This window comes from Mesoplodon densirostris, chromosome 6 (genome assembly GCF_025265405.1).
Source record: "Mesoplodon densirostris isolate mMesDen1 chromosome 6, mMesDen1 primary haplotype, whole genome shotgun sequence".
Taxonomy (NCBI): Eukaryota; Metazoa; Chordata; class Mammalia; order Artiodactyla; family Ziphiidae; genus Mesoplodon; species Mesoplodon densirostris.
In genome coordinates this window covers 82,504,022-82,529,300 of record NC_082666.1, presented here as the reverse complement: position 1 = coordinate 82,529,300, position 25,279 = coordinate 82,504,022, and the positions used below count along the sequence as shown (strand labels likewise).

Below are 25,279 nucleotides of genomic sequence, written 5' to 3'. Positions count from 1 at the left end.
TGCAACAGCTATTTCAGTCAATTTTATCTTGTTGAATACTGCTCTTTAACCTGCTTCACCTGTCCAAAAGAGTAGCCCTTGATGTTGGATACACAGCTGTTACTTCTCTTTTTACCATCATTTTGGAGATTCCCTTTGCCTCTCTCTTATGCTGGATCCTGTTTCTTGTATCCCATGTCTTCTCCTTTCTTGATTATTTCCCATTGTTTTGGTGGAGCACATTCTCCAGTAGGTCTTTGAGAAAGGGTACATGTAAGGTAAACTGAATCAACATATTCTTTAAAAAAATATTTTTTAAATTTTATATTGGAGTATAGCTGATTAACTGTTGTGATAGTTTCAGGTGCATAGCAAAGCAACTCAGACATACATATACATGTATCCATTCTCCCCCAAACTCCACTCACATCCAGGCTGCCAGGTAACATTGAGCAGAGTTACCTGTGCTATATATGTCATGAGAATGAATCAATGTATTCTTATGACATATTATCCTTCCAGATTTTTTTTTCCTTAAAAAAGTTCCACTAACAATACAAAAATAAGTTCTTTTGGTAAATAATTAAAACACTACAAATAGAAATTCAGACAGAAAGTTCCCTTTCTATCCTTTGTCCTCATTGCCCTTCAGTCCAGAGGTAATCAAACCATTGGGTTTGTAGCATATTATTTAGGTATATTATTATATACATATGTATTTATTGTTTTGATTTGTGCATTTGCTTTTACGTAAAGGGAATTATACTGTTTATTGATATGCAACCTGATTCCTTTAAAAATAGTTCTTGGACATCTTTCCATGTGAATACATATTGATCCTTTCTTGGCTCATATGTTCAGATGAGCTGGATCAATCAAGATCAAGCATATAGCATTTTCTGAGCAATCACTCTTCTAGATTCACTCAGCCAACAAATATTTACTGAGTGTCAACTGTATGCTAAGTCCTGTTCCCAGGACCTGGGAATATACAGTTAACAAAACTTATTTTTGAGGTAAAGAGGGATAGTGAGATGGTTCTAGATGATAACTGAGCTCAGCTGCAGCTTTAGTTAGCTTGTTTTTCCTCTGCTGGAGTACAAACATCATTCAATCAAGTCTGTCTGTCTGTCTGTCTCTTGCTCTGTATAAAATCATGACCATTACAAATTGAACTCCATAACTTGTGTACCACCAGAGCAACAGAATCATATCCCTGAGATATAGAAATAGATTTTATGAATAAACAAATGTGATATATACATACAATGGAATATTATTCAGCCTTAAAAAGGAAGGAAATCCTGTTACATGCAACATCATGGATACACCTTGAGGACATTATGCAAAATGAAATGGCTGGTCATGAAAAGACAAATATTGAATTGTTCTATTTATATGAGGTGTCTAAAGTAGTTCAATGGACAGAAAGAAGAAGTATTATGATGGTTGCTAGAACCTGAGCAGACATGGAAATGAGAAGTTGTTTAATGGGTATAAAGTTCCATTTTTGCAAGATGAAAAAGTTCTGGAGATTGATTGCACAAAAATAAAAATACAGTTAGTAATACTAAAATGCACACTATAAAATGGCTAAGATAGTAAGTTGTACATGATGTGTATTTTACCACAATTTAAAGAAAAATAAGAAAATTTTGACTCAAACTCCACAGTGGGATATGTCCTATACTTTGAATTCATGATTGAATCTGCTTTCAGCTGGGTTCAGCTTTTGCCTGAAATCATGGTTTTTCCAGGGCTTGGGTAGTGGGTAACAATGCACTGCCCTGGAAGCTCTTCTGATGGACTTGGCACCAGAACCTTTAGCTTGTCCCCTTGTTGGGGGCAGCCCAATGCTGCTTTTCCTTTTTCCACGAGTGTTGGCATTTCCCTATCTCTGGGGAAAAGGTTCCTAAGTTGTTTATAGCACAGATAAACTTTGAGACTATTTCAGAGTTACACAGTTGGGAACAGTGAGAAATGGTCATTTTGTTTGCCTTAGAGATTTCATTCTTTCTCAGGCTTTGTAAGCACGTGCCTTTGCAAGAACCTTTTGGTCTGTTTTGATTGGAAAAGACGACTTTTAGTCCATGGCACAGACAGGTACCTTCCCTAGCCCTGGTTTTCCTGCATTTTCCCAGCTGGCATTTGCTTTCCAGCCCTGGCCTGATGTGCAGTGATCCTCTGCCATTTGCTGGCTCTGGATATTGAAGCACTCCAAGATTGGATAAGGGTCAGATATCCCGGGATTGCAAATATGCTATGAGTTTTGATTGGAGAGATCAGCCTGGTGAATTGGGTGGTTCTTTATTCTTCCACCTCTCCCAGCTATATGTGGGCATCATATAGAATTTCTTTCCAGGCAGACTCAAAGCTCAGTGGGGTGAATAACTATGAACAACCAAAGTTCTCACTTAGCCTATTGTGCACTCGGAGCTTCTTGTAAATAGTCATTTTTGACATGAGCAAACCACCTGGCCCAGGGGAAGAACCATTCCTGTTTATTAGCAACCTGCGCTTTCTGTAGCAGGGCTACTGGTAACGTTGGAGAAAACACAGTCTTGGGAGTCTTTCCCTGTCCTGAGAGTTTAACATTCTCTTTATCTTCCTTGGGCTATGGGCCAGGAGGACCGCTCAGGTTGCCCACACAAACCAGAGAGATTTAAGTCCAGGCAAAATTTGCTTGTGATTAGAAGGTCATAGAGCCTGAAAATCATATGCCATTTTGGAATGTCTAGCAAGTTCTTTCCTTTCTCACTAATTTCCCTCAGTTGCTGCAGAAAAAGGAACAGGATATAGTAATTGTAGACTCTCTAGAAATATCAGCAGGGTGGCCAGAAGAGTAATGAAAGAAACCAAGAGTCAGAAAAAGTAGTTTTACTGCTGCTTGCAGCACTCTCCTGGCCTCGGGCAAGTTAGGTCGGTTTCCTTAAATGTAAAGCAAATGGCCACTATTTGCGGGCCACTTCTTTCTAAGGGCTCTGAATGTGCTTTGAGTTAGAGATTCCTTTGACAATCTGATAAAAGCAATAGATAATCGACTCAAAAACTCAAAGTAGAGTGGAAACCTGACCTGCTGGGCACTCAGGCTTACTGGTCAGTGTAAGCTCTGTCTAAAAATGGCTGCCCACCCTTGGCCTTAGCAGATTGTTGCAAAGTTGGAATGCAAGCCTAGTATTGCCAGATTCTGGTTATTTATTTATTTTTAAATTAAATTTTATTTTTTAAACTTTCCTTGTTGAGAAAATGCAGATGTGTAGATTCTTTCTTGAATGTGAAACCCCTGGGTTTTTACATTTTACTAGTTGCTTCAAAGATTTTTGAAAACACTTTTATGGACTGAACAAAACACATTTGTGGCCTGCTTTCTGCCTGTGAGCAGAAGTATATCTGTATTTCGTTTTCTACTATGGTTAAACCCAAATTATTTATGGGTTTATTTTTGGGCTTTTCTCTCTTTCTTTCTGTCTGTGCCACTCCCCCCTTAAAATTTTTTTAGCGGGTTTATTGAGATATATTCACATATCATATAATTACCCGCTTAAAGTATACAATTTAATGACTTTATTATCTTCACAGAGTTGTGCATCCATCACCACAGTCAATTTTAGAACATACTCATCATCCCTCACACTCCTTAGCTGTTAATCCCTAATCCCTCCATCTCCACTAACCCTAGGCAACCACTGATGTACTTTCTGCCTCTATAGATTTCCCTATTCTGGGCATTTTATATAAATAGACTCATACAATATGTATGACTTTGTGACTGATTTCTTTCACTTAGCATAACATTTTCAAGTACTGGTACGTGTTATAGCATGTATCAGTACATCATTCCTTTGTATTGCTGAATAATATTCCATTGTGTGGGTACCTCACATCTTATTTGTCCATTCATCAGTTGATGGATATTTTTGTTGTTTTTGCTTCTTTGTCTATACTGCTATGAACATTTGTGTACAGGTTTTTGTGTGGACATACGTTTTCATTTCTCTTGGGTAGACACCTAGAAATGGACTTGCTGGATCATATGGTAATTCTATATTTAGCCTTTTGAGGGGCCTCCAGACTGTTTTCCACAGCAGCTGCACCATTTTACATCACCACCAGCAATCTATGAGAGTTCCAGTTTCTCCCCATCCTAGCCAATACTTTGTATTGTCTGAACTTTTGATTATAGCCATCCTAGTAGGTGAGAAGAGGTATCTCATTGTGGTTTAGATTTGCACCTAAATGATTAATGACTAACGATGTTGAGAATCTTTTCCTGTATTCACTGGTCATTTGTATACCTTCTTTGGAGAAGAGTGTATTCAGACCCTTAGTGTGGCACTTATTTTTGATCCAGCTCTTGAGATTTTCTTATGAGAAATGCCCATCTTCATATCCACACAAAAGTTGTTATACAGTTTCTAGGGATTTCTGACCCTCTTGATATCTCTCTATGGGTCTAAGGATACCCACAGAGGATGTGGTATAAAGTGAAGATTTTTCTGGGCACTTCATTTGCTTGATCTTGCTCATTATTATCTATTAAGGACCTCATGGGATTTGTATGAGGATCAGGTGTTCAGGAATGTGATTTGTAAAGCCTAAAACACTATTCAGCTTCAAGGATTAATACAGGTGCAAATCCTGGGGGTAAATGATGGTGAAATGAAGTTGTTAAGGGCGTGAACTTGAATCTGACTGCCTATGTTTGAATCCTAGTGTTATTTTTATGAGCTATTGTGTTCTTGGAAAAATAATTCAACCTCTCTGATTCCGTGTCCTCATTTGTAAAATGGAGATAATAACTGCACCTACTTCCCACATGCTCTTGGGCAGAGTTAATATAAACAATGTGCTTTGCATTGGTCAGGTGGGTGTGTAGAAAGTGCTGAATAAATTCTTAAGTTGCTACTGTGGACTAAATGTTTGTGCCCCACCCCAAAGTTCACATGTTGAAGTTCCAATCTACAATGTGATGCTATTTGGAGGTGAAACCTTTGTGAGGTAATTAGGTCTTGAGAGAGGAGCCCTCATGAATGGGATTAGTGTCCTTATAAGAAGAAACACAAGAGAGATGAGTGCCCTCTACTATGTGGAGATACAGTAAGAAGGTGGCCTTTGTAAACCAGGAAGAGGGTTCTCACCAGATCTCAACCATGAGGGCACCCTGATCTTGGACTTCCAGCCTCTAGAATGTTGAGAAATAAATGTTTGTGGTGTAAGCCACCCAGCCAATGGTATTCTGTTACAGTAACCCAACTGACTAAGCTACCCACTATTTATATTATCTTATAGAACAGAACAGGTTATTAGCTTATAGTGGAGCAGGTTGGTCTTTGCATATGAAAACAGCTTTCATCTTTCTGGAAAAAATAGTTTTCCTCTACTGATCTTTTAAAGAGCCAAGAGTTTTTTTGTAAAATGAATCTGTAATCTTTGGAAAGAGAATTTGCCTCCTAGAAGGATTTAAGTCCAGAGGGTACTTTACAGATCCTTAGGCTGGATCAGTTAATCCTGTCTAACCTTTGTCACCACTGTTAGTGTCTGCTTTAAAGTGATTTAAAACAAACAAACAAAAAACAAACCCCCCAATCTTTGTCCTTATCTGGCCTAGAGAAACTCAGGTTCCAAGTGGGCAGTTTTGCTCTGTGATCAGGTCAAGTGAGTGATATTGTTGGATTGAAACAAAGAGGGTTCAAAGTCTTAAGATTTAAACGATTTATAGTATTAGCTAGAGTCTTTAGGGCAGTCTTTTTTTTTTTTTGGCTACACCGCACGGCTTGCAGGATCTTAGTTCCCCGACCAGGGATTGAACCCAGGCCCTCTCGGGGCAGTGAGAGTGTGGAGTCTTAACCACTGGACCGCCAGGGAATCCCCTAAGACAGTCTTAAGAAAGACAAACTAGGAGGGAGTCAGTGAATTGACATAGTCTTTACGGATTGGCTCTTTGTTCTTGGATGAAATAAAGAGGCAAGCCTCCCCGGCTCATGTTTTGGTTTCTTGAGCTGCTTATAGACGCTACCTTTTTTTTTTTTTTGGCCACACCGCACGGCCTGTGGGATCTTAGTTCCCTCTCCAGGGATTGAACCTACGTCTCCTGCATTGGAAGTGTGGAGTCTTAACCACTGGACAGCTAGGGAAGTCCCTTACAGCCACAACCTTTGAAAGAGAAACCACATTTTGAGAAACAGCTCTTTTAGTGGAGACATTTCAGATGGAAAGTGCATCTTGCTGGCTGGTGTTTGGGTTCAGCAAATACTGAGTGTGAAAAGCAGGGTGATAGATGAAGGAATAGGAGCCATTTACCCAGAGCAGGACCTCTGAGGCCCTTCTCTGTGGGGTCTCCTTGATGTCAGAGTCTTTCATTTCAGTTTAAGTGAAGGGAAGAGCTCTGTAAGGTTCAGGCCAGGAGAGAGTTTCTGAGAATTATTGGAATCCCAATATTTTGTCAGTTTTATTCTTTGACCCACAGATAATGATTCGTGTGTGTGTGTGTGTGTGACATGTGGATTTTGTTAAAGAAAAATTTTTCATGACATTGTTAAAGATAGCAAGGAAGACCAGTCAAGAAAAAATGACTGCAATGTGGGTTTTGCAGGAGGGAAGAGAGATTAGGCTCAACTCCAATTGCGAGGAAAGTGGAGATTTATTGCCAAGGAGCAAGATGGGGTCAGTGGATGGAGAAGGGTCAAGAGGAAACATCAAGGCTAGGGGGATTCTTGCTAAACCAACTCAACAGGATTCTTGCTGAAGGAGAGCCAGAGTAGAGTGATCAGATAGCAAGCGTGGGAGATTTTTGCTAAATTAACTCAGCAGAATTCTTGATAAAAATGGACTAAGTGGGCCAAGGACAGAGCCCAAGTTTGGGGCCTAGTTAGAAAGAGGACTCAAGTCAGAAAGAGCCTGACTCAAGTTTGGTCAAGGGAGAGAGTCTTACTCAGTTTGCAGCTGGAGGTGACTAAGGTAGAACATTCATCTTTATAATACAGTCAATCACAAAATAGGTGAGCATTTGAGCAACACATTCTTTAAAGAAAAAAGCTGCTTTTCTTTTGTTTAATCACTCTTTTAGAATTGCCATTTTAGGTCATTTCAAGGTCTCTTCCTTATGGATAGAGTATATTTCTTCTCATCTTAAAATAGCAGAAGAAATTAAATGCAGAAGAAATGTCTTAATAATCAAAACCCAGTGGAAATGAAAACCTGTTGTGTCGTTTGGCTTCTCAATGACTTAGAGAAAGGCATTGTGCAGTAGCTATGTTCCCTTTTCCTTCCTGAATTGCATCAAAAGTACAGTGAGTTTCTAAACAACAACACTGGAACTTTGAAAATCAAGTATAACAGCCAGAAGCAGAAGTTGGGAAATTTTTTCCTAGCAAATGAGATTTCCTATCTGCCAACAACTGTTACAGAATTCTTGGTACCCCACTGACAGACTTCTGATTCTCAACTTACTGGACTACCCTCATTCCATTAAAACATCTTTTTCCTCCTTGAATTTTAGGGGAATTGTTTGTTCTGGATGTGATTTTTTTTTTTTTTGAGACAAAGAAAAAAAACCAACCTGATTTGTACCCTACCCTAAATCTCTCAGCTTAAATTAAGATAAAAATCTTTACGATTTCTATCTTTTAAATTAAGTGAGGGGCTTCCCTGGTGGCGCAGTGGTTGAGAGTCTGCCTGCTAATGCAGGGGACATGGGTTCGGGCCCTGGGCTGGGAGGATCCCACATGCCGTGGGGCGGCTGGGCCCGTGAGCCACGGCTGCTGAGCCTGCGCGTCCGGAGCCTGTGCTCCTCAACAAGAGAGGCTGCAATAGTGAGAGGCCCGCGCACTGCGATGAAGAGCGGCCCCCGCTTGCCACAACTAGAGAAAGCCCTCGCACAGAAATGAAGACCCAACACAGCAAAAATAAATAAATTAATAAATTAATAAACTCCTACCCCCAACATCTAAAAAAATAAATTAATTAATTAAGTTAAACATCTCAAAGAATTTTTTTAAAATTAAGTTAAAAAATCCTAAAGATAAAAGTAAAAATCTTATATTAAGATATAAGATTTAGGGGAGGGAATATTCTTAGTTGATAACTGGTAGAAAACTCTTGGAAAAGAATTTATCAAAATTGCATCCTGTGGAAACAAGTGTGTGATATCCTCAAAGATGATCCTTGATTTAATATATTTAGGGAAACAATGGATAGTTTGTCTGTTCTGGAGAGTCATAATACTTCCATGTGCTTGTATGAGCAGAAAACATTTTCTTCTTTCTTATCTGTTGTAGTGGTAGCTTTTATACCATTTGCAAAATTCCCTGTTAAGAAAAAGTTACTGGGGCCTGGCTTACATGTTCCATGAATGATAGAGTACAGGCTTAAAGTAGAAGAACTAAGAGCGGCATCTGAACAATTATAACATTATAGCAAATATGTTTTGTTTGTTTTTTGCTACGTAGCAGTTAGGCACACAGTTGTAAAATGTTTACCTAAAGTAATTATAATTAATTTTTTTAATGGAAGTGGAGTACCTAAATGTAGCTAGAGGAATGCTCATGAAAATTTACAGTTGCACAACTGGACGGCTGGAAATTATTTTAACAACCCCTGGGGTGAATTACCCAGGAAGAACAGTATTTCTCCAGTTTGCTGATAGAGATTTCTTACAGACTAGAGAAGAAAACATTCACCTTGCTCTTGCTACCCACTTCCTTTCCTTTCATTATACCTTGCCCTGACTGCCCATTAATCTCCAATTACATTTACTCTTATTTTTTACTCTAAATTCCTACTGCCTCAGTTTAATTGTCTGCAGACCCCCATAACCTGGGGCACACATTTTTTGGTTAGTATACGAGGGACATTCCTGGAATATTGTGTGGCAGTTTCTCCATAGGGTGATCAGTGGGATACTACTGGTGTTCTCCGTCTATCTTTTAAGTTTGGTGGATCCTCTACTGAGAGAGCATTTCATATGCTTTGTGGTTCATAGTATACATACTGTACTGTACTGATGTTGTACTGTAGAGAACTGGTAATAGAAAGGGGCACTGTGACTGCATGCGTATCTCCTGCCTTCCTTTCTCTCTGGTTAAGATGAGCAAAGGAGAATGCTGAGATTTGCAGCCGTCTGAGCTAAATGGTCTATGACTTTCTATAGGACATTGATTATAGGGTCTGGGGCAAAACTACCAAGAAGGGAAAGTTTGCCACTCCACTCCTTGCGTCTGTCAGAAGAGGAAGCATTTTCTTCAAGGCTGAGCCTTCCTCCTTGGCTATTTATACCATTTTTTTCCCCTGCTCCCCACCCCCAAAGTCTCAAGTCATTTTTATTCTCTCTTGCATCTTCACTTTCTTTTATCTACATACAAGGTTCAAACTTTCTTAACATAAGATAAACTTTCTTTCAACTTTGCCTATTAAACATAGTGTAAAAGAATGCTGGTGCTGGTATTTGATAGAAACTGCTCCTCCTCTGTAGAGGTGATAATCACTGTATTTATCTCACAGTTGTGAATATTACTTTAGCTAGCGCATAAAGCATTTAGCCCAGCCCTTGGCATATATGAAAGTCTACGTTAACGTTGGCTTTTGCTTTACTTTGTTGATCTAGTGGCTGTTTTTATTTCTTTCTCCCAAGGATATCTTACACTCACTTTCCCCTCTGTTTTACAACCTATTTCCTGACTCTCTCTCAATCTATTTGTTTGTCATGGACAAAAAATGTCCTCCTTACTTTGTTTTCAATATTAAACACTTCTCAGTTTTTCTTTGAAACTACCTATTTTTGTAATAATGCAAACATTTTTATTAAAGAGAAAAACTTTCTCCCTTCTTAACTTCAGGTATCATGTTACCATCCTGATTAGTAACTCTCTGTTTTTATTCCCTGAACTCTTCTACACGCTATGCTTAGATGCTCCCAGAGGTTCCTGGCTCTTTTATCTTCTCTGTTCTCTGCTCCCCAGTGACTCTGTGGCTTTTGCCATGCCTTAACATCGTTGTCCTCTGAATCCTCCCCCAGGCCTAAATCTCCGCATTTCTAACCACCACCGAATTTCATCAACCACCTTTCAAAACCTTTGTCATCTTTCAAGGACTTTCCTAAGTTTTGTGTCCTCCATGAAGACTCCCCAAATACTGGCAGACAGAAGGGATTTCTACTTCCAAGGAGTCCCACAGCTTGCTCTTATGCCATACTTGGTATCTATTAGTAAACATAGTTTCTTCTCTTTTGGTGTTGGTCTTTGGGACACAATTTTATTTATTTTTATTACAGTCATATGATATGCCCATCAAAGTATTTTGAATGAATGAATGAATGAATGAAGCTATTATTCTTAGCGGTATCAACATTTTAAAGGAAGGGTGGGTAAGCTGATAGAATATATGCTGCCTATGGGTTCTGGAGGGCTGGTAACCACACTCATCATTCTTCAATGACATCTTTGGGAGGAGGGATGTGGTAGGTACTAAAGTCAGCTGTTAAGTTAAAAATGAATGCAGTCAAAATTATCCTTCAAAAGTCCCTTACATTGCTTAGAAAGAGAAGTATGTGAAGATTTGATCTCTAATTGCTTTTTCTCTATGTTGGAACTTTCTTCAATTGAGCACCAGATTAAATAGGGGATGTTGAAATACTACAGTGCAATCATTGCGATGAGATGGGCAGACTTAAGACGTGCATGTGGGACCTGAGACCAACCAGGAAACAGTAGGTCCTGTCTCTCACTCACACTCAACCCTAGTGCCTATGAGGTCACTTTGGGGCAGTGGCCTTTCATTTGTGTGTGGTATCCCCGGGAACTCCTTGGGATCTTTGAGACCCTTTCAGAGGTCCTCAAAATCAAAATTATTACTTAAAAAATATATTTATTTATTTTTGGCTGTGCCAGGTCTTAGTTGCAGCATGCAGGATCTTCGTTGCAGCATGCAGACTTCTTAGTTGCCTCACGCAGACTCAGTTGCAGCACGTGGACTCTTAGTTGCGGCATGCATGCGGGATCTAGTTCTCCGACCAGAGATCAAACCCAGACACCCTGCATTGGGAGTGCGGAGACTTACCCACTGGACCACCAGGGAAGTCCCCAAATTATTGTTTTTCTTTTGGCTGCATTGGGTCCTCGTTGCTGTGCATGGGCTTTCTCTAGTTGCGGCGAGCGGGGGCTACTCTTCGTTGCCGTGCAAGGGCTTCTCATTGCGGTGGCTTCTCTTGTTGAGGAGCACAGACTCTAGGAATGCGGGCTTAGTAGTTGTGGCTCACGGGCTCTAGAGTGCAGGCTCATAGCTGTGGCGCACGGGCTTAGTTGCTTCACGGCATGTGGGATCTTCTTGGACCAGGGATCGAACCTGTGTCCCCTGCACTGGCAGGCAGATTCTTAACAACTGTGCCACCAGGGAAGTCCCCCCAAATTATTTTTATAACAGTACATTATTTCCCTGTTTTACTCATTCTATCATGAGCATACAGTGGAGTTTTCCTGACGTTACATGACAAATCCATAATATCTAAAAAGGCTATTAAAATACTATTTCCTTTTTCCAACTCCATGTCTATGTGAGGCCAATTCTTTTTATATACTTCAACCAAAAACACTTTGTAACAGATTGAATGCAGAAGCAGATATGAGAATCCAGCTGTCTTAAGCCAGACAAAAATACAATGCTCGGAGCTTCCCTGGTGGTGCAGTGGTTGAGAGTCCGCCTGCTGATGCAGGGGACACGGGTTCGTGCCCCGGTCTGGGAAGATCCCACATGCCGCGGAGCGGCTGGGCCCGTGAGCCATGGCCGCTGAGCCTGCACATCCGGAGCCTGTGCTCTGCAACGGGAGAGGCCACGGCAGTGAGAAGCCCGCGTACTGCAAAAAAAAAATACAATGCTCTTTTCATAAACCTTTTAAAAATATTTTTCATGAAAAATATGTTACTTATTTTAACATGTAATAGGTTTACCATAATTATTTTTAAATTAACTAATGGGTAAATACTTTAAAAAGTCCCAGTTCTAATTTTGAATATGTAAATATTGGTAGCTATACTCTGTAAGTGAAAGCTTTCTGGAGGTCCTTGGTAAATTTAATGACTGTGAAGGAGTCCTAAACCCCAAAAGTTTGAGAACTGCTGCTCTTGGGCATACTACACTCCTGAATGTGGAATGGCATTGATATTGTCCATACTTCAGCATTTTATATCTTCTTCTCACCTTTCTTCTTCTAGTCCTCTTTCATTCTTTTTTATTTTCCACTTTTTAAAAATTGAAGTATAGTTGGTTTACAATGCTGTATTAGTTTCAACTGTACAGCAAAGTGATTCAGCTACATATATATATATACACACACACACATATACATATATGCATGTATTCTTTTTCAGATTCTTTTCCATTATAGATTATTACAAGATATTGAGTACAGTTCCCTGTGCTATATAGTAGGTCCTTGTTATTTACCTATTTTATATATAGTAGTGTGTGTCTGTTAATCCCAAACTCCTAATTTATCCCTCCCCACCTCCCCCCAATCCCCGCTATCCCCTTTGGTAGCCATAAGTTTGTTTTCTATGTCTGTTAGTCTATTTATATTTTGTAAAAAAATTCATTTGTATCTTTTTTAGATTCTCCATATAAATGATATCATATAATATTTGTCTTTGTCTGACTGACTTAACTCAATATGATAAGCCCTCTCTGTCTTTTAGCAAAGATCTTGAATTTGTCCAAGTTAAATACGTGGCATGTGTCTGCATGGAATTTCAAGAAGCATTGTTCTTTCTGCCGTGTTACACTTAGAAAATGAAACAAGTAATCTTCGTTGTACAAATAAACCTTACTATGGATGACGTAAATGAAATTGCCTTTAACCTGTAATTCCTAATAAAGGCTTTATTGTCTCAGAGGATGGGGGGTTTTCTAAAAGTCAGTTATTTGAGTATAACTCCACCAATAGTGAAGCTTCACTCCAAGAAATTGTTTTTTAACTATGTAGTTCACTTGGATGTAGTCCTAGTAAAGTTTTGGATAATTTAACAAGATATTTGTAGCATAAATGAAGACCATCTGTGTACTTGGATAGCATATTTGTGGATATTTTGCTGGGTGGAAATTGGAAATTGAGTATATCTAACTTGGAAACCTTAATAGATTAGAGTGGTTATACAACAAATAGGCCCAGCATTCAGTTAAACTCTCTATTTCACTTTCCACGGGCAGTTGTAAAGAACACCCATAAGGGAAACCTCCCATTTCCTTTTACCTTCTTATCAAAATGATTTCACATGATCTGAAATTATAAACATCTTGTTTGCAAGTTTAATTCCCTAGGATGCTGAATAAGGCTGAAGCATGTGTGACAAACAGAGGAAAGGATGTCTTCTCATTGCCATTTGAAATTGTGATTTTAGACTAACATAACGAGGGCTTTCACCAATCTGGGGAGTGGAGGGATGGGGTATGACATTTTTATTTTATTTATTTATTTATTTATTTTGCGGTATGCGGGCCTCTCACTGTTGTGGCCTCTCCCATTGCGGAGCACAGGCTCTGGACGCGCAGGCTCAGTGGCCATGGCTCACAGGCCCAGCCGCTCTGCGGCATGTGGGATCTTCCCGGACTGGGGCACGAACCTGCGTCCCCTGCATCGGCAGGCGGACTCTCAACCACTGCGCCACCAGGGAAGCCCGGGGTATGACATTTTAGTTTGAACTTTTATGATATGCTCTACTAAGTAGGTTACTGTTGAGTTCTTCTAATTCCCCATTAGACTCTGTGGAGAATTCATAAATGTTTTACTCATGTACTCATGAGTTTATATAATCTAAACAGTCATTCTGAAGTTCTAAATGCTTTTGCTCAACAAGGCAGTATATGAAAATTTCATATAAATCTCTCACCTAAACAGGAGAAGTGGCATTTTAGGGAACTGTGAGTTATTTAGTTGACATTCTATAAAGATGTTACAAAAGAAAAAAAAAAAAAAGAAAAAAGAAATCATTACCAGCAAATAGTGCCCTCTAACTACCCAAAAGAAGAAAATATGTAAGGGTATTTTGTGTTCTTTATGAAGTACTCCTAAATGCTGCCTTCTGGAAAGATTATTTACCAGAAAACCAGTGAGGTCAACTTGTGGCAGTGTTGGCGAGCCAGATCCTTGGGTTTGGGTTATTTTAGGTTTGGATGCCCTTTGCCTGAGACTCTTAATCTTGGATCAAGTGAGTCCCCCAAGGTATCCCTTAGATTGTGGACAAAACCCTGTAGGAGACGCTGAGCTGAGTCTTCAAAGTATACAGGCTGGCTTTGCACTGATGAGTTTCCCCAGCCAACAGATCGTGCACTGTGGAAATCCATCTGCCTGGCACTCAGTTTGAAAAGGTCCTTGCTCCAAGGGAGGGACTGTGTAGAGAAAATAAAAAATGTCAGTCTGGAGTCTGAAAATATTTTCTCTATTTGATCCATTCTGGTGCTTCCCTGCATGCTATAGATTCCATGATAAATAAACTAATGCTTAATCTTGAAGTAGATTACAATAATGTTAAGAAAAAAACAACTGAGTAGGTGCAGTTAAGCATTGTGAGTGCTGTGATGTATATAAGATAGAGTGGGGGCTATAAAAAGGAAGTAGTCAGTTTCACCTGGAAAAGTATTTTTTAAATGTTAGATTTTTTTTAAGTATGAAAAAGTTTGAAAAAAGAAAATAAATCACTTGTTAACTGTGTGCCCTTCAACAGTCCCCTGGATGTTAAAAAAAAAAAAATCCATGCACATTTAGAAGGATTTTTTTTTTTTTTTTAATCAAGGAATGCCTGTAAGACTATTCCTTCTCAGAGATTCCCCTGAGAAAGAATTTGTTATCTGGAAACCCTAAAAAGCCCCAGTGTAGAAATACTTTCAGTGACATCAGGAATTAATTCATGTATAGCTACCATTAGAGGATTAGTCTTTGGACATTTCTTTGCTATTCCCCAGTCCTGGGCTTGTATGTAAAATCTGATTATATTTTAGGGTAAGGCAAACTGTTTGTGCCAACACAGCCTGAGACCAGCACTATTTCCCTCCTTTATCCTCTGCCTTTCCCTTCCCCAAATAACAACCACAGTTAAAACACAACTCTCCTGCCCCAGTATATAAAAAACACCCAGTCTCTGAAGACTGTCATGATAGTTGCAGAAATGACATATTCTCTGCCATCAATGACAATGAGAGCTAACAAACATATGGCTCCTAATAGTTCTCTGTTGAACTGAACATGAGGGGACCTCTTCCATATGTGCTGAAGAGTATATTGCAAAGGCTACCATTATGAGGTAGGGGGAAAAAGTAAAGTTCTAAATTGAGAATTGTTTGAAACACTTGCAAATTAAGCCTGCTTTTCTTTTTCTGTAGTTTGGAGATAAGATATGGGAGTTGCAGGAGGAAAGTTTCCATGTTCTTGTTATGGCACAGGTTTCCTGTTTATACCCTTGGAGAGAAAATTGTATACATGGATTCTTGAAGTTCTATTTTAAGTGTGTGCATTTTGTTGCTCATTCAACAATCATTGGGTTGGGCCCCGGGCAACAGAAATGACTGGCATGGGGCCTGTAGGAGCTGGAGTCTAGTGGGGGAAAATGGACCCATAAAAGTCATTCGTTTGTAATATGAGAGGACCTAGGAGGGAGATTTGGAGGTCAGGAAGTATTTTTCTATGAAAAAAATACATCAAAGTTAAGTTCCCATGCTACCAACCAAAAAGTGAATTTTTACCTTTGATATTACCATTAATAATAACTAAGCTTTACTGAGCCCGAGTAAGTCCCAGGGAGAAATCTAAGCCTTAATTCCTTTCAGTAGCCCAATGAGGTATTACTGTTATTATTATCTCCTTTTTAATAGACGGGAAAACAGGCCTGAAGAAAGTAATTTGCCCACATCGTTCTACTAGACTCAGCTGTCTAGCCTTTTAAAAGAAGGGAGTGGTTGAGCATAGCTTGCTTAATTTGTATACATAGGCTGCTAAATTAGGGACCCTTTTTGGAGTTGTTTTTTTAAAATTAATTAATTAATTATGGCTGCGCCAGGTCTTAGTTGCGGCATGCGGACTCAGTTGTGGCATGGGGACTCTTAGTTGCAGCACGCATGCGGGATCTGGTTCCCTAACCAGGGATTGAACCTGGGCCCCCTGCATTGCGAGTGTGGAGTCTTACCCACTGGACCACCATGGAAGTCCCTGGAGCCTTTTTTTTTTTTTTTTTTTTGCGGTACGCGGGCCTCTCACTGTTGTGGCCTCTCCCGTTGCGGAAAACAGGCTCCGGACGTGTAGGCTCAGCGACCATGGCTCACGGGCCCAGCCGCTCCGCGGCATGTGGGACCTTCCTGGACCGGGGCACGAACTCGTGTCCCCTGCATCAGCAGGAGGACTCTCAACCACTGCCCCACCAGGGAAGCCCCCTGGAGCCATTTTTAATAGGTAAATGTTACACATGAAGTTTAATGATATCAATTTGTTATCCGTTTCCTTCTTTTTATTCTAAGTTCCTTCAGAGTAAGAACTGTGTCTTATTTGCCATAGAATTCCCAGCATGCCATATGGAGGCCTATTTTAAAATATTTGTTGAATGAAATCAGATATTTTGAAATTCAGCCAATGGTAAGCCATGCTTATACAATGTGTATCAAATTGTCAACCTAAATAAAGAGGTAAACTGAGGCAAGCTTGAATGATCAGAAATTGAGTTTATTCAGGAATAGCAGAGGAATTGCAATTTGGGAAATGCATGCTGTAGCAAGCTATAGGCGAGTCTGTTGAGGGTTTGGGGCAGGGAGTGCAAAGAGGGAGACATCCAGCCAGTGTCTAAGCAGTAAATTCATTGTCTTGAGGATGGGGAGAGATTCTTGGCATATGGTTATTGGTCAGGAAATAAGTCTCGTCTTCTATGAAGCAGGCATTTATGGGAAATCAGTTTCTCAGTTAAGTTCCCTTCTGAGGGCACACGTGTGATGTTCTCCATTACATATCCTCCAGATTTGTTTTAGATTGAACTCTTTTACAGAATCTTGCTGAGGTTACATCTCTCCTCTGACACTCTTTCCAGCTTCCTGTCAAATCTTAGCCAAAGTGGGACTTTATAAGTGAGAATTCTGAAGTTTGAGAGCTTAATATTCACTCTGTAGGGTTATGGTACAAGATTTAAAAGTGACTTTTGGCAGAATTAAGAGAATGCTTCTGCTATATCTTTACTTCCTTGGTAGAGTTTTGTGCATTTAGGGATCTTTCACTTAAAATGAGATTGTGGACCAATTAACTTTGTGAATATTTTTGTGTTCACATTGGCTTATTTGTGTCTATGTTGTCTGTAATAGAAACTAATAAATGCTTAGGGGTTTGGGGCTGGTCTTGGCATTTTAATTAGGGTCTATTATATTTAAGTATATCTTGCCTACCTGGACTACTGTGGTTATACTGTGTTCTCATTTAATGAGACTATGAAAATAGTGACATTTTTCTATTCAGTCCCAGAAATCCTGGATTGAAGGAGTGTTCAACAAGAGAGAATGTAACAAAATCATACCCAACTCAAAAGACCCTCACAGGTACAATTTTTAATTACATTTTTCTTTTTAAAGCAACAGTACTTGGAGGACTGTTTACTGAAATTTAGAGGTATGACTTGTTTACCTTGATGGAGCCACTGTTAATATTGTGGTAGATTTCACTCTGCTGCTTTATCTTTGATGCTCCTGTTCCTCTTCCTGGGAGGATAGATACCAGGGAAATATCTAGTGCTACGTCCATTCCACCGGGTTTGGATAAAAAATTTACAATTTTTGAGTATTGAATATTCAAAATAGTGTGACTTCCTTATCCCCAAGTGTCTGTGAATATAGTAACTGGGATATTTCAGGACTCCATGCTCAGATTATGCAAACAGTTAATTTTTTCCTCCTGCAGGCTTTTTGCTTGAGCAGATAATGGGCAGCAGAATGGAATGATTTGAGTTTGATTATTCTGAGTTCTTGACAACCCTTTGGAAGTTCTACTTGTAGAACAAAGTTCAAAACAGCAGCCAGTGAATGATAGAGGAAGAGAGGTCTATGGAAAATTCCCCAGGGTAATCGGGTCCATGAAATTAAGATTGGGTAGCATTGCCCTGGGGGAAAAGAATTAAAAGGAAAGGAAAATAAGAGAGCAGTATTTTAATTAGGGGGACCACTCTATTTTTAGATTCTGCTGAGCATTTGGCCTTACATTCATTTGAAGTTTAGAAATCACAGCTGTATGCTCATGAAAGGTAGCACGGTGAGGCCACTGAAATTCTAGTTCTTTGGGGATGATGACTAAAGGAGTGTTCTTTGCCTTTGTTAAATATTTACTAGTCCCACCCTCTTTGAGTTACCTGTGGCTTGTAAGCCGCGTGATTGGAAATCCTCATTTTACCTGCTTATAAAATGTTTACAGAATAAAAAGGCAGGGTAACCTTGTTTTTTCCCTTCATCTTTTATGAGATTTTATAATATGATAGTGGCTGCAGTAGAAGGCACATTGAGCTCAGGTGGCTTCCACTGCTCTGTAAATGGAAAATCATCTTCACAGTCACCTTGAACCTCATGAAAAGTGGTAAACTATAGGTCATTAGCCCACAGACTCAAGAAGAGTATCAGTGATCATAATTCCATGAATGGTCGAAGATATACTACTGTTTATGGGAAAAAAGCAGTCTCTCTTATTTTGTGATTGTAAAAAATGGGTGGATGACTATGGCTATTCCTTCCATGCCAGCCTTTTTCTTAGATCCTAGTAAGATTCTCAAAACTGTGGCTTTCATGCAGTTTTCTTCCTTATGGTGCACAGCAAAAGAGTGGTAGTTCACTATTTTAAATTTAGATAAAGGTTTGTCTTTTACTGATTCTTTTTGTAGCTCCTAATAAGAAACAAATCTGATAGACTTGATTACAACGTCTTTTTCTTTCTCATTTGGAACTTGTTGAAGTGAAGCTTCTGAGAAAAAAGGTTTCTAAAAGGCTGGGGACAGGAAGAAGTGAAAGACCTGAATATTCATCTCTGAATAATTTAGAATGATTGATTCTATGAACACTACAATTTCTTCCATTATTTTACCTAGATTTCTCTTCTAGTTAAAACTTCTTCACACTTAAAATATGATCACTGATGATCATAATGCTAACTCCCAAATCCAGAAGGCTTTTTGAATCATAAAAAAGAGATTAATAAAGATAATTATTATAATCATACCAACTGTTCCTCAGTTTGATAGTGTTTTAGGGTTTTAAAATTGTATATGTATGTTTTCTTACTTAATTCTCAGGAATTCTGTGTTATGTTCATAGTATAATAATAATAGCCACCATTATTATACATCCTGCAATGTACCAGATACTATAAGACACTTTACGTATATTATCACCCTTAATCCTTTTAATAACTGTATGGGTCAGATATTATTTTCAGATGTGAAAACTGGGGCTTAGAGGAATTGTTAAATCATTGAGATTTAAATCCAGATATTTTGGTTCCAAACTCAGTATTCTGTTAATTAGATCATAGTTGCTGTAGTGTAATTATATATGGTAAATGACATATGGGGATATTTGGGAGATGATGTATGAGTACTCAGTAAACCCTGATTTCCAGATTATGGAAGATTAACAGATATTTACTGTATAAGCATTAAATATGTTTTCAAATATATTAAAAAACTAACAGAGGTTTTATTTCTTTAATTTAGATGTACTGCAGGATGCCAGGTTTGTCAGAATTTAATCAGGTAAGACAGATAAACAGTTCTATGTTTCTGTATTTCTCTGAAGTTGCATCTATTTTTTTGCATTAATTAACAATCCTTCCTTTTGATGTACATCTTACATGAGGATTTTTCTTAATCTCCTTAAGTATTAAGATTTTTTAAAATTTTATTTTATTTATTTATTTATTTTTTCTCTTGGGCTATAGTGTTTATTGGGAAATTACAATATCAGAGTGGTAAGGGACTTTGTGATTAATGAGTTTACAACGCTTGAATATATCCAATAGCATTCTCGACAAGTTGATTTGTAACCTGGTCTTTTTTTTTTTTTTTTTTTTTTTTGCTTTATAACAAATTTAATCAGTTATACATATACATATGTTCCCATATCCCCTCCCTTTTGCGTCTCCCTCCCACCCTCCCTATACCACCCCTCCAGGCGGTCACAAAGCACCAAGCTGATCTCCCTGTGCTATGCGGCTGCTTCCCACTGACTATCTACCTTACGTTTGGTAGTGTATATATGTCCATGCCGCTCTTTCACTTTGTCACAGCTTACCCTTCCCCCTCCCCATATCCTCAAGTCCATTCTCTAGTAGGTCTGTGTCTTTATTCCTGTCTTACCCCTATGTTCTTCATGACATTTTTTTTTCTTGAATTCCATATATATGTGTCAGCATACAGTATTTGTCTTTCTCTTTCTGACTTACTTCACTCTGTATGACAGGCTCTAGGTCCATCCACCTCATTACAAATAGCTCAATTTCGTTTCTTTTTATGGCTGAGTAATATTCCATTGTATATATGTGCCACATCTTCTTTACCCATTCATCCGATGATGGACACTTAGGTTTTTTCCATCTCCGGGCTATTGTAAATAGGGCTGCTATGAACATTTTGGTACATGTCTCTTTTTGAATTATGGTTTTCTCAGGGTATATGCCCAGTAGTGGGATTGCTGGGTCATATGGTAGTTCTATTTGTAGTTTTTAAAGAAACCTCCATACTGTTCTCCATAGTGGCTGTACCAATTCACATTCCCACCAGCAGTGCAAGAGTGTTCCCTTTTATCCACACCCTCTCCAGCATTTATTGTTTCTAGATTTTTTGATGATGGCCATTCTGACTGGTTTGAGATGATATCTCATTGTAGTTTTGATTTGCATTTCTCTAATGATTAATGATGTTGAGTATTCTTTCATGTGTTTGTTGGCAGTCTATATATCTTCTTTGGAGAAATGTCTATTTAGGTCTTCTGCCCATTTTTGGATTGGGTTGTTTGTTTTTTTGTTATTGAGCTGCATGAGCTGCTTATAAATTTTGGAGATTAATCCTTTGTCAGTTGCTTCATTTGCAAATATTTTCTCCCATTCTGAGGGTTGTCTTTTGGTCTTGTTTATGGTTTCCTTTGCTGTGCAAAAGCTTTGAAGTTTCATTAGGTCCCATTTGTTTATCTTTGTTTTTATTTCCATTTCTCTAGGAGATGGGTCCAAAAGGATCTTGCTGTGATTTATGTCATAGAGTGTTCTGCCTATGTTTTCCTCTAAGAGTTTGATAGTTTCTGGCCTTACATTTAGGTCTTTAATCCATTTTGAGCTTATTTTTGTGTATGGTGTTAGGGAATGATCTAATCTCATAGTTTTACATGTCCCTGTCCAGTTTTCCCAGCACCACTTATTGAAGAGGCTGTCCTTCCTCCACTGTACATTCCTGCCTCCTTTATCAAAGATAAGTTGACCATATGTGCATGGGTTAAATAAAATTTAATTTTATTTATTTCTTATACAGCAGGTTCTTATTAGTTATCTCTTTTATACATATTAGTGAATACATGTCAATCCCAATCTCCCAGTTCATCCCACCACCACCACACCCCCCGCCACTTTCTCCCCTTGGTGTCCATACATTTGTTCTCTACATCTGTGTCTATTTCTGCCCTGCAAACCAGTTCATCTGCACCATTTTTCTAGGTTTCACGTATATGCGTTAATTTATGATATTTGTTTTTCTCTTTCTGACTTATTTCACTCTGTATGACAGACTCTAGATCCCTCCACGTCTCTACAAATGACCCAATTTCATTCCTTTTTATGGCTGAGTAATATTCCATTGTATATATGTACCACATCTTCTTTATCCATTCATCTGTTGATTGGCATTTAGGTTGCTTCCATGACCTGGCTATTTTAAAAAGAGCTGCAATGAGCATTGGGGTGCATGTGTCTTTTTGAATTATGGTTTTCTCTGGGTATATGACCAGTAGTGGGATTGATGAGTCATATGGTAATTCTATTTTTAGTTTTTTAAGGAACCTCCATGCTGTTCTCCATAGTAGCTGTATCAATTTACATTCCCACCAACAGTGCAAGAGGGTTCCCTTCTCTCCACACCCTCTCCAGCATTTGTTGTTTGTACATTTTCTGATAATGCCCATTCTAACTGGTGTGAGGTGATACCTCATTGTAGTTTAGATGTGCATTTCTCTAATAATTAGTGATGTTGAGCAGCTTTTCATGTACTTCTTGGCCATCTATATGTCTTCTTTGGAGGAATGTCTATTTAGGTCTTCTGCCCATTTTTGGATTGGGTTGTTTGTTTTATTTAATATTGAGTTGCATGAGCTGTTTATATATTTTGGAGATTAATCCTTTGTCCATTGATTCATTTGCAATTATTTTCTCCCATTCTGAGGGTTGTTTTTTCATCTTGTTTGTAGGTTCCTTTGCTTTGCAAAAGCTTTTAAGTTTCATTAGGTCCCATTTGTTTATTTTTGTTTTTATTTCCATTACTCTAGGAGGTGGATCAAAAAAAATCTTGCTGTTATTTATGTCAAAGAGTGTTCTTCCTATGTTTTCCTCTAAGAGTTTTATAGTGTCCAGTCTTACATTTCAGTCTCTAATCCATTTTGAGTTTATTTTTGTATATGGTGTTAGGGAGTGTTCTAATTTCATTCTTTTACATGTAGCTGTCCAGTTTTCCGAGCACCACTTATTGAAGAGACTGTCTTTTCTCCATTGTATATCCTTGCCTCCTTTCTCATAGATTAGTTGACCATAGGTGCATGGGTTTATCTCTGGGCTTTCTATGCTATTCCATTGATCTATATTTCTATTTTTGTGCTAGTACCATATTGTCTTGATTACTATAGTTTTGCAGTATAGTCTGAAGTCAGGGAGTCTGATTCCTCCAGCTCCGTTTTTTTCCCTGAAGACTGCATTGGCTATTTGGGGTCTTTTGTGTCTCCAAACAAATTTTAAGATTTTTTGTTCTAGTTCTGTAAAAAATGTCATTGGTAAGTTGATAAGGATTGCACTGAATCTGTAGATTGCTTTGGGTAGTATAGTCATTTTCACAATATTGATTCTTCCAATCCAAGAACATGGTATATCTCTCCATCTGTTGGTATCATCTTTAATTTCTTTCATCAGTGTCTTATAGTTTTCTGCATACAGGTATTTTGTCTCCTTAGGGAGGTTTATTCCTACGTTTTTTATTCTTTTTGTGGCAGTGGTAAATGGGAGTGTGTCCTTAATTTCTCTTTCAGATTTTTCATCATTAGTGTATAGGAATGCAAGAGATTCCTGTTCATTAATTTTGTATCCTGCAACTTTACCAAATTCATTGATTAGCTCTAATAGTTTTCTGGTGGCATCTTTAGGATTCTCTATGTATAGTATCATGTCCTCTGCAAACAGTGACAGTTTTTCTTCTTCTTTTCCAATTTGTATTCCTTTTATTTCTTTTTCTTCTCTGCTTGCCGTGGCTAGGACTTCCAAAACTATGTTGAATAAGAGTGGCGAAAGTGGACATCCTTGTCTTGTTCCTGATCTTAGAGGAAATGGTTTCAGTTTTCCACCACTGAGGATGATGTTTGCTGTGGGTTTGTCATATATGGCCTTTATTATGTTGAGGGAGGTTCCCTCTATGTCCACTTTCTGGAGAGCTTTTATCATAAATAGGTGTTGAATTTTGTCAAAAGCTTTTTCTACATCTGTTGAGATGATCATATGGTTTTTATTCTTCAATTTGTTAATACAGTGTATCACGTTGATTAATTTGAGTATATTGAAGAATCCTTGCGTCCCTGGGATAAATCCCACTTGATCATGGTGTATAATTCTTTTAATGTGTTGTTGGATTCTGTTTGCTGGTATTTTGTTGAGGATTTTTGCATCTATATTCATCAGTGATATTGGTCTGTAATTTTCTTTTTTTATAGTATCTTTGGTTTTGGTGTCAGGGTGATGGTGGCCTCACAGAATGAGTTTGGGAGTGTTCCTTCCTCTGCAGTTTTCTGGAAGAGTTTGAGAAGGATGGGTGTTAGCTCTTCTCTAAATATTTGATAGAATTCACCTGTGAAGCCATCTGGTCCTGGACTTTTGTTTGTTGGAAGATTTTTAATCACAGTTTCAATTTCAGTGCTTGTGATTGGTCTGTTTATATTTTCTATTTCTTCCTGGTTCAGTCTTGGAAAGTTGTGCTTTTTTAAGAATTTGTCCATTTCTTCCAGGTTGTCCATTATATTGGCATAGAGTTGCTTGTGGTAGTCTCTTAGGATGCTTTGTATTACTGCGGTGTCTGTTGTAACTTTTCCTTTTTCATTCCTAATTTTATTGCTTTGAGTCCTCTCCCTCTTTTTCTTTTCTTTTTTTTTTTTTTTTTTACGGTACGCGGGCCTCTCACTGCTGTGGCCTCTCCCAGAGCACAGGCTCCGGACGCACAGGCTCAGCGGCCATGTCTCACGGGCCCAGCCACTCCGCGGCATGTGGGATCTTCCCGGACCGGGACACGAACCTGTAGCCCCTGCATCAGCAGGCAGACTCTGAACCACTGCGCCACCAGGGAAGCCCCTCCCTCTTTTTCTTGATGAGTTTGGCTAATGGTTTATCAATTTTGTTTATCTTCTCTAAGAACCAGCTTTTAGTTTTATTGATCATTGCTACTGTTTTCTTTGTTTCTATTTCATTTATTTCTCCTCTGATCTTTATCATTTCTTTCCTTCTACTAACTTTGGGTTTTGTTTGTTCTTCTTTCTCTAGGTTTTTTCAGTGTAAGGTTAGATTGTTCATTTGAGATTTTTCTTGTTTCTTGAGGTAGACTTGTATTGCTATAAACTTCCCTCTTAGAACTGCTTTTGCTGCATCCCGTAGGTTTTGGATTGTCGTGTTTTCATTGTCATTTATCTCTAGGTATTTTTTGATTTCCTCTTTGATTTCTTCAGTGATCTCTTGGTTATTTAGTAACATTTAGCCTCCATGTGTTAGTGTTTTTTTACGTTTTTTTCCCCTGGAATTGATTTCTAATCTCATAGCATTGTGGTCAGAAAAGATGCTTGATATGAATTCACTTTTCTTAAATTTACTGAGGCTTGATTTTTGACCCAAGATGTGATCTATCCTGGAGAATGTTCCATGTGCACTTGAACAGAAAGTGTAATCTGCTGTTTTTGGATGGAATGTCCTATAAATAACAATTAAATATATCTGATATTGTGTCATTTAAAGCTTGTGTTTCCTTATTAATTTTCTGTTTGGATGATCTTTCCATTGGTGTAAGTGAGGCTTTAAAGTCCCCCACTA

At 38.5% G+C, this 25,279-nt stretch overlaps 1 protein-coding gene across 2 annotated transcripts in view; it reads left to right on the top strand.

Annotated features, from left to right (window-relative positions):
• Positions 1–25,279, top strand: part of TRPM6 (transient receptor potential cation channel subfamily M member 6) — a 141,010-nt gene that overhangs the window by 2,700 nt on the left and 113,031 nt on the right. Inside the window, exons 1-3 of one of the 2 annotated variants that reach the window (XM_060100902.1) lie at positions 13,803–13,820; positions 17,450–17,529; positions 19,683–19,721. In XM_060100902.1, the coding sequence (XP_059956885.1) occupies positions 13,803–13,820; positions 17,450–17,529; positions 19,683–19,721 (137 nt within the window). Of the gene's footprint in view, positions 1–13,802; positions 13,821–17,449; positions 17,530–19,682; positions 19,722–25,279 lie in introns of those variants that run through there. The other variant, XM_060100901.1, reaches the window with a different exon arrangement.